Source organism: Triplophysa rosa, linkage group LG5 (genome assembly GCF_024868665.1).
Source record: "Triplophysa rosa linkage group LG5, Trosa_1v2, whole genome shotgun sequence".
Taxonomy (NCBI): domain Eukaryota; kingdom Metazoa; phylum Chordata; class Actinopteri; order Cypriniformes; family Nemacheilidae; genus Triplophysa; species Triplophysa rosa.
This window is the reverse complement of record NC_079894.1, coordinates 2,727,683-2,736,305: the sequence shown is the minus strand read 5'-3', so window position 1 is coordinate 2,736,305 and position 8,623 is coordinate 2,727,683. Positions and strand designations below refer to the sequence as shown.

At 42.5% G+C, this 8,623-nt stretch overlaps 1 protein-coding gene across 1 annotated transcript in view; it reads left to right on the top strand.

The window, feature by feature from the left end:
- vapal (VAMP (vesicle-associated membrane protein)-associated protein A, like) overlaps positions 1-3,867 on the top strand; it is a 190,174-nt gene extending 186,307 nt beyond the window's left edge. Inside the window, exons 3-7 of the mRNA XM_057334027.1 lie at positions 380-532; positions 624-727; positions 2,149-2,229; positions 2,599-2,778; positions 2,856-3,867. Coding sequence (XP_057190010.1) covers positions 380-532; positions 624-727; positions 2,149-2,229; positions 2,599-2,778; positions 2,856-3,017 — 680 coding nt within the window. The 3' untranslated portion in view covers positions 3,018-3,867. The remainder of the gene's footprint in view (positions 1-379; positions 533-623; positions 728-2,148; positions 2,230-2,598; positions 2,779-2,855) is intronic.
- The last annotated feature ends 4,756 nt before the right edge of the window (positions 3,868-8,623 follow it).

The window sequence follows — 8,623 nt, the reverse complement described above, 5'->3', positions numbered from 1 at the left end:
GTGTGTGTGTGTGTGTGTGTGTGTGCGCGTGTGAGTGCGAGTGTGCGAGTGCGAGTGTGTGTGTGCGAGTGCAAGTGAGTGTGAGTGTGCGTGTGAGTGTGCGTGCGCGTGCGAGTGAGTGTGCGTGTGCGAGTGTGTGTGTGTGTGTGTGTGTGCGAGTGTTTTGTGCGAGTGTGTGTGTGTGTGTGTGTGTGTGTGAATGCAGAAGCTTTGACTCTCTGAAGCACATGACGTGACACATGATGAAAGTAGAGCTGTGCGGTTTCAAACGGCTCTTCTCTCGCAGGTGATATTTTAATGTCATGCACCGATCGCTCTGTGCCACGCACACACGTGTTGATGTTTGGAGTGATGATGACGATGGTTTGTGTTACTTCAGGTCCGTTCACCGATGTGGTCACGGCTAATCTCAAGCTGAAGAATCCATCAGACAGGAGAGTTTGTTTTAAAGTCAAGACCACAGCACCGCGCAGATACTGCGTCCGGCCCAACAGCGGCATCATTGAACCCGGAGCCACGCTCACTATCTCAGGTCAGATACCAGCTCTGATGAAGCTTGGCCGTGTTTCTCAGCTGTGTGCGCTCGTGTTTATATTGTGTGTTCATGTTTGTCTCTGTCACAGTGATGTTGCAGCCCTTTGAATATGATCCAAATGAGAAGAGCAAGCACAAGTTTATGGTTCAGAGCATCTTCGCACCCCCCAACATCACAGACCCAGAAACCGTGGTAACGCTCCTTACACGTGTGTGTGTGTGTGTGTGTGTGTTGAACACACTGTACTCCTGGCTGTATGTGCGGTGTTGTGTTCAGAACAGCAGGTGGCAGCAGTGAGAGAATGTGCGTCTGTGTGTGCGTTTAAAAGGAACCTTGGGTATAGGGAGATGTGTGGCTTAATATATTAACAATGGCATTGACTTTATAAATGTGAAATTAAAACAGTGCAACTGTCACAGTATTCATAAACTTAAAAAAAAAAAATTACTCGGAGGCCACCATTTGTTTTGTTCTCATAACGCTATGAGAACAAAACACTCGAACGCTCATAAAGCACCGTTCTCATAACGCTACAGCGAAGCACACACGTTTTCCATATATAACAGTAAAATATGAGACGTCAAACATAAGATCAGATATATAAATACACAGCCTACAGTAGGTGGCGCTATGTCCTCTTGACACAAGCCAGCCAGCCTGCCATAAAAGAAGAACGCCTTCAGTTCAAGGTAAACATGCGTTAAATCATAGCTTTAAACCACCGTCTTTAAGACAGTTAAGACTATTTAAGACATCATCATCCACCATTATCGTATACTTTATACATTATGAGAATATACTGATAAACACATAATAAGATGCTTGCGGTTTGGTTATTTATTCTGTATTAGAGCACACGTGAATATTAGCCCCCGTCAGCTAATGACGAGAGAGAGAAGACAATAACGTTGATAAATCAACATCAAAAAGTCAAAATCTGGATAAAATGCATTTTATAATGGATAAAAACATTGTGCATATAATAAATTCAAATGATTTTGGTTATTAATATGTTTGTATTGTTTCTGACCAACAATATTAAAATGTATGAAAATACACCAAATAGCGTCTTTATTTTTCGTCTTCATTATTTTAGCATTATTTATATATATTTTATTTCTTATATTATAGCATGTCTGTGTTCAGTTTGGCTGCGGGTGCGTGCAACCATTTAACGTCATCGATAAAGACCATGGCGGCCTCCTTAGGTTAAAATGAGCATTACATTTAGGTTCTTTTTAAAGAATTGAAAATAGTTGATGTGTTTCTAACGACAAATGCTAGTAGTGTAAGGCTATTACAACATGTTCAGCCATACATCTCTGTACACACTGGGTTCCCTTTAAGAGCGATTCTCTTCTGCTTCATGATGTCACTCAACGGGACACCAGAAGTCAAGTTCATAAAACAAGGCATTAATTGTCTATTTGAAGAGTTTGGTTCAAAAATGAGAAAGTAATTTTCAAAAATCTGTATTTTTTGAGTTATAATGGCTTAAATCAAAACAAACCAACTGCTATGGAACTGTTATCTCAACTCTTCATTTAGTCATGCTCATGATGTGTGTGTGTTTTATGTGTCTGGTGAATTGAACGCATGTTTTTCTTCTGCAGTGGAAAGAGGCAAAACCAGATGACCTCATGGATTCCAAACTGAGATGTGTCTTTGACCTACCGTCTGAAAACGATAAAGTGGTAAGTGAAGAGAGAGATTGAGACGGAGAGGAAAGGTGTGTGTGTGTGTGAAAAATAACCAAATACTGGACTGTCATCGACCAATCAGTCAAGATTAGCAGTTGGTTATGACAGATGTTTAGCATCATAAAACACCCACTGTTGTTACCCACAATGCACATGGTATCCTCTGTGATGTCATGAATCTAATGACAGCCCGCCTCAATTCACGTCGTGTGTTCAGGCGCGGGTCAGATGTGGCATGCAGACGAGGTTCTGTCTCACTCATGTTGTTCTAAACCCACATGACCTTCAACAGAAATCTCTCCTGAATCAGAGTAAAGAATGAACCGAAGTTTTGCATCATAGTCTATTTGTGTGTTTGTCCAGAACGATGTGGACGCAGTTAAAGCGGCGCCGGCGCTCAACTCTTCTAAAGGAGACGGGCTGTCGGCACCTAAAAGTGTCAGCGGCGCTCTGGACGACTCCGAGATGAAGAAGATCGTGGACGAGTGCAAACGTCTGCAGATGCAGGTCAGCAAGCTGAGCGAGGAAAACCGCCAGTTAAAGGTGAGTCAATTCTGTTTCATTCCAATGAGGATTGAGCGTACCTTACGTCCTCATCACCTTTCGTGTCTTATTATCAGGACGACGGTTTGAGACTGCGAAAGACCCAACGAAGCGAACATAGAACGTCTAACTCCAACTCTCTGATTGGACGAGAGTCCAGCGTGAGCTCGCTTCCGTCGCTCCTGGTGGTCATAGCAGCCCTCTTCATCGGATTCTTCCTGGCAAAGTTCATCCTGTAGACGTCGGCGGGGGGGGGGGTGTGACGCGGCGAGCGATCGATCGCACGCAGCCTGATGAGAAAGTCTTTCTGTTGACGTGACCAGCAGCAGCAGCTGCATCACCGGCCCCTTTGTGTAAAACCAACGTCCCACCAGCCCCGTCCTCTGGGGAGCCACATCATATCAGCACGAGAGACACAGAAAGACTTTTGGGTTGGGCGCTTGAGTCCATGAACTGGTTGTTTTTGGAATGATGAATTGAGAAACACAGAATCAACTGAAAGACCAAGATGAGTTTAGTTCTAACAACGGTTTGTCTCCCCCAAAACTACATTTCGGTTTATTATCTTTCATCCGATCCAACACCAAACGCCACAGCAAAGACCTTTCAACTTCACGGTTTGTTTAGCGGTGATGTCAACTGTTGGCCGGGTGACACAGGTGCCTCCTTCCTCTGTACAGTTGTTCTCTGTCTGTTCCTAACGATACCAATGCAGACTGTTTTATTACTGTAATTATTATCATTTATTAATATTATTATTCATGTACTTTCTCTCCAAACAGAGCATTTATTTCCACAGATGTCTTTGCTGTCTCATACTAGAGGACGTTGAAGAAATAAAATGTGAAAAATAAACAATACCAGAGCGTTCAGTCTGTATTCTTTATTTCGCTCTCTCTGATTTGAGGCCGTCGCTTGTGTTATCGATGTAAATCATCATATTCACACATCATAGATTGTACTTAAAACAATGGCATGATAAAAATAAAACCTATTTTATTCGTACATTTATAATCTAGGAACTTGGACAATGGCTGTAAATGATCAAGTTTAGTCTAGCTGACACACTGTCAAACACAAAAAAGCTTCAATGTCACCCATAATAAACTTTGAACCTTGATATCAGAATAAAGCATCTTTGTTTTGAACTGAACTGAGAGCTCAACAGGTTTTCATTCCTTGAAGCACTTTAAACTTGAAAACCTCGCTATGTTTATTTAGACGAACATCAGTAACTGAGCCTTTGAGCATGTTTGACTGAAGAGTCTGAAGATTCTCATCTCTCTGAAACTGGACGGATTGAACATTTACATTTAGTCATCTAGCAGACGCTTTTATCCAAAGCGACGTACAAAGTAGCAGAAAACAATAGAAGCAATTTGTGCAACAAAAGAACAACAATGCACCGGTGCAGTAAAACTGGTCTCAGTCAGCCTATCACAGTATACCAAGTTCAAAGTTTTTTGGGGGGGGATAGGAAAGAAGAAAAGAAGTAGAAGACTGTACTAATGGGTCAGATGTTGACGGAAGAGATGTGTTTTTAGCCGATTCTTAAAGACCGCTGCAGAATCCGCAGATCTTGTAGCAAGAGGGAGATGGTTCCAGAGTCGTGGAACACATCCGGAGAAAGTGCGTGAGAGTGATTTTCCCTTTGTGGGATCGCACCACAAGACGCTGTTCCATTGCAGAGCACAGGGATCGGGCGGGTGTATAAGTCTGTATTAGTGAGTGAAGGTGCCAAACCAGTGGTGGTCTTGTAGGCCAGGAGCAGAGTCTTGAATTTGATGCGAGCGACTATAGGGAGCCAATGTAACTTAGTGAAGAGAGGAGTGACGTGCGCTCTCTTTGGTTCATTGAAGACCACTCTTGCCGCTGCATTCTGGATCATCTGTAGAGGTTTGGTTGTGCAAGCTGAAAGTCCAGCCAGTAGCGCATTGCAGTAGTCCAGTCTGGACAGAACAAGAGCCTGGAGTAGGACTTGTGTAGCATGCTCAGACAGGAAAGGTCTAATTCTCCTAATATTGTAGAGGATGAATCTACAGGACCGGGTGCTGCTGGCAACCTGATCTGTGAAGTTTAACTGATCGTCGATCACCACTCCCAGGTTTCTGGTCGTTCTGGAAGGAGAAATGGTTGATGAGTTGGATGGAAAGGTCGTGCTGGGTGTTCGGGTCGGCCGGGATCACGAGCAGTTCAGTTTTTGTAAGGTTCAGCTGCAGGTGATGGTCGTTCATCCAGAGTGAGATGTCATTCAGGCATGCCGAGATTGAAGTGACGGACACATTTTATACATTGCCTTTATGATACTTTCCTAGGTTTTTATGGTGTTTATTTCCCGTTATACCATGGTCTGTTTGAAAACGGGATTCTGATTGGCTGGAAGGTGTGCATTAAAACCCTTTAACACACGGGTGGCTCCAGTCAGTTTGAAAACATTTAAAATTAACTGACGAAAATAACTGTCCTTTTCACCTGTTTGATCTAAAATGACACTGTAAACATCAATAACAGCTGTCACTTGGCAAATGGCCATGGTATAAGCGGGATAATCCACAGCAGCCATGATTTAAAGGATTTTAATGCACTCCGCTTCGCGTCGGGTGGTTCTTGGCCTCCGCGTCGTGCATTAAAACCTTTCATTTCACAGTGCGGTGGAATGCTTGATTCTGATTGGCCAGTCGCTGTCATGAATGGTGAGGGAACAAGGACACAGTACAGAGGACCCAGACGCAGACAGCGGATAAGGGGTTAACAAGACATTTAATAAAATATAAATACAAAACAAAGACCCACGTGGGGGTAACAAAACAAAACAGGGGAATCTACAACAGGACAGGACTAAGACTAAATACACCTAACAAGACTAAGATAAACATAACATGACATGACATGACATGACATGAACTACAAATGACTACACTAGACTAGACTAACACAGAACAGGCACTCACCAGACAAACGACAATGAACCAGCACGAGACAGAAGACACAAGGGCATTATAAAGGGGACAAATCAAGAGGAAGCAGGTGCGGGGCATGAACTAATTATTAACAAACAATAACGAGGAGACGAAAGGGCGGGAACAGAGACGCCACACCGGAGAGAGGGAGTATATGGAATGCCAAAACTGACTCTCTCCACATAAAACAAGAGGTTCTATCATGGTTCTGCCACTAGGTCAAGAAAAGCAAGACAAGGTGGGACAGAACCATGACAGTCGCGACATTTGCATGTTCTTTATTCCCAGATAACAACCGCTCAAAACTAATAACACATGGTCGCTGGGATCCAGCAAATCATTTTGACAGGTTTTTTTGATAAATTAATTATAAATATGTCTTTTAATAACATACATGACATTATATTTACACACGATTAAACCAAATTGCCTGTTCGTGACGTTTGAACGTCGTTTCTTACCTTAAAACCGAAACTAAATGGCTTTTCCTCGCAGAAGGTCTTGCATTCAGTAAAAATAAGATAATAAAATATTTCAAATTCACATTTCATGTCCATTTTTTTCTCATGTGGCAAGTAGCCGTGTAATAAGCGGGATAATGTACAGGCAGCGAAATAATCCCCTTCAGTGTGACACAAGACCCTCCGCTTCACGTCCTGATCACACTGTCTGGGCTTATTTCTGCCATAACAACCGGCTGCCTGTACATTATTACTTACTTAACGCACGGCTAGCTGTGGATTATCCCTTACTTGTCATATTTTGCTGCTTGACAGTGTGTGAGAAGGGCATGTAAACAGTGACAGAATGTTTATTTACAGACGGGTCTCTTTATAAAGTGTCCCAGTAGTGAGATGAGCCGGAAGTCTTGCTGACCAATCATGATGACTCTTAAAGGGGAAGGTCAGAAAATATCACAGAAGTTGTGTACGCCAGTGGACTTGTATGTATAATACAGTTATGACACATTAATTGCGTGTTCAGACAAACCTCAGGAGAATCCTTTATTGTTTCATTCTTTCAATCATGTTTATATTTGTATGAAATAAATGTATGTCATTTTCATAAACCGATCCACACATCATGCATTTAAAACTAGTGTGTAGCATTAAAATAACTTTTGAACTGGCATGAATAAACATCACCTGCCCTCACGTGTGCTTGGAACTCAACATGTCCAACTTCACTTGATGTGCCGCAGCTGACAACCTGGAACAAATATAAAGAGTTTATTTCCAAAATGAGTTAACATGATTTTTAAAAATTGAGTTTTTTATTGTGCATTCCAATTGATATCAATCCAACTGCAGTTGGTTTGTTTTGATATAAGCCATAACTCAAAACATACAGCTAACTAACTAACACAATAAAAATATGATAACATGATAAAAAAACATGATTTTTGAACAAATTTAAAAACGGAGTTATCTCATTTTGGACACAAACTCTTCATGTGTTTTAATGTTATGTTTTATTATTGGTGTCCTTGTCTGGTTTAATAGTTGATCAGAAATATTTTTGCTGAGACTGAACGATATCAGCCTTCCTTCAAGTAGATAAGAATAATATCTCAATCATTTCTCCTAGACATCAATGAGAAATAACTCGGATATTGATGACGTCATCCGTCTCTTTTTCTCAGGGGAATTATCTGAGATATTAGAAACATATCTGAGCCTGAGCGGATCCTTAAATGAAACACCTGAGAGCGATGAAACCTGTGAGCAACAATATTCTCCGGGTAGGATTTGATCTTGTATGACTGAAATAGTTGATTGTGTCTGTTGAAATCAAGTGCAGTTATTAGGCTTCTTTGAGTTTGACGCAGCGCCGCAAGTACCGCGAGAGCGATTCAAAAGCACACTTTTTATGGTTTGTCGAATCGCTCTCGCGGTACTTTGATGTTATCCGCCTGTCGGATCTTGCGGCGCCGCAAGCCTCGGCTGTGATCGAAATCGCCCACTATACCCTCATTCACTACTCCCTACATGAGTTCACTAATATAGTCCACTTTAAGGAGCGGGTGAAAACGAGTGAGTAAATTCGGACACTCGGTGCACTGGAAATGATGCGGGCGCCATCTTCTGTCGAGACGCGGGAATTCAGTCAGCGCGAGCATCACGATAGGTGGCTAGGCTAGCAGCTAGCAGCTGGCCGTGAGTGTCCATCGGTTGTACACTCGTTCCTTAATGTTGTGCCGCTGATGAACACGTGATCACACACGTTTAGAATTTAAACGTTTTACTTAATTAATATTGCATATAGGAATTCATAGTCTGTTTAATATTTGACCTGTGCTTCTCTCTCCTTTATCTTAAATGTGTGCTTTTCACAGTGCGTGTGTGTGCGTGCGTGTGTCTATGTTTGTGTATTAGTACAGTACGTGTGCATATTGTGTGTGTGGAGTGTTTTGTATGTGGGTGTTTCTGTCTTCTGTGTTTTCACCTTTTTCTTGTTTTTGCAGGTACAACTTTAATTGTTTTGCTTATAGTCAATATGTCTCATGTACAGCTGCTTTGTAACAATGACAATTGTAAAAAGCGCTATTTAAATAAAGTTTAAGACTTGACTTGACGATGCCGGTGCATTCTGGGTGCTCAGACTGACCCATCACACATCAGATTCACTTCAGCACAGCAGTGACTCCATAAGCCAAAGAAACTCACGAACACCCTCGAGACCACCACAGCTACAGCAGTTGTCAGGTTGCCATGGTAACAGCGGTCACCATCACGCATTATTTCTCGAGTTGACGTGCGACTTCCATCCTGAAGAGCTCGTGCTGTGTGCGGGAGCGCATGCGCAGCCATTGGTCGGAGTGACGTCCTGAACCACGCCCACCTGCCAGGAGCCGCGAGCGCCGCACTCCTCTCCATTAAACACAT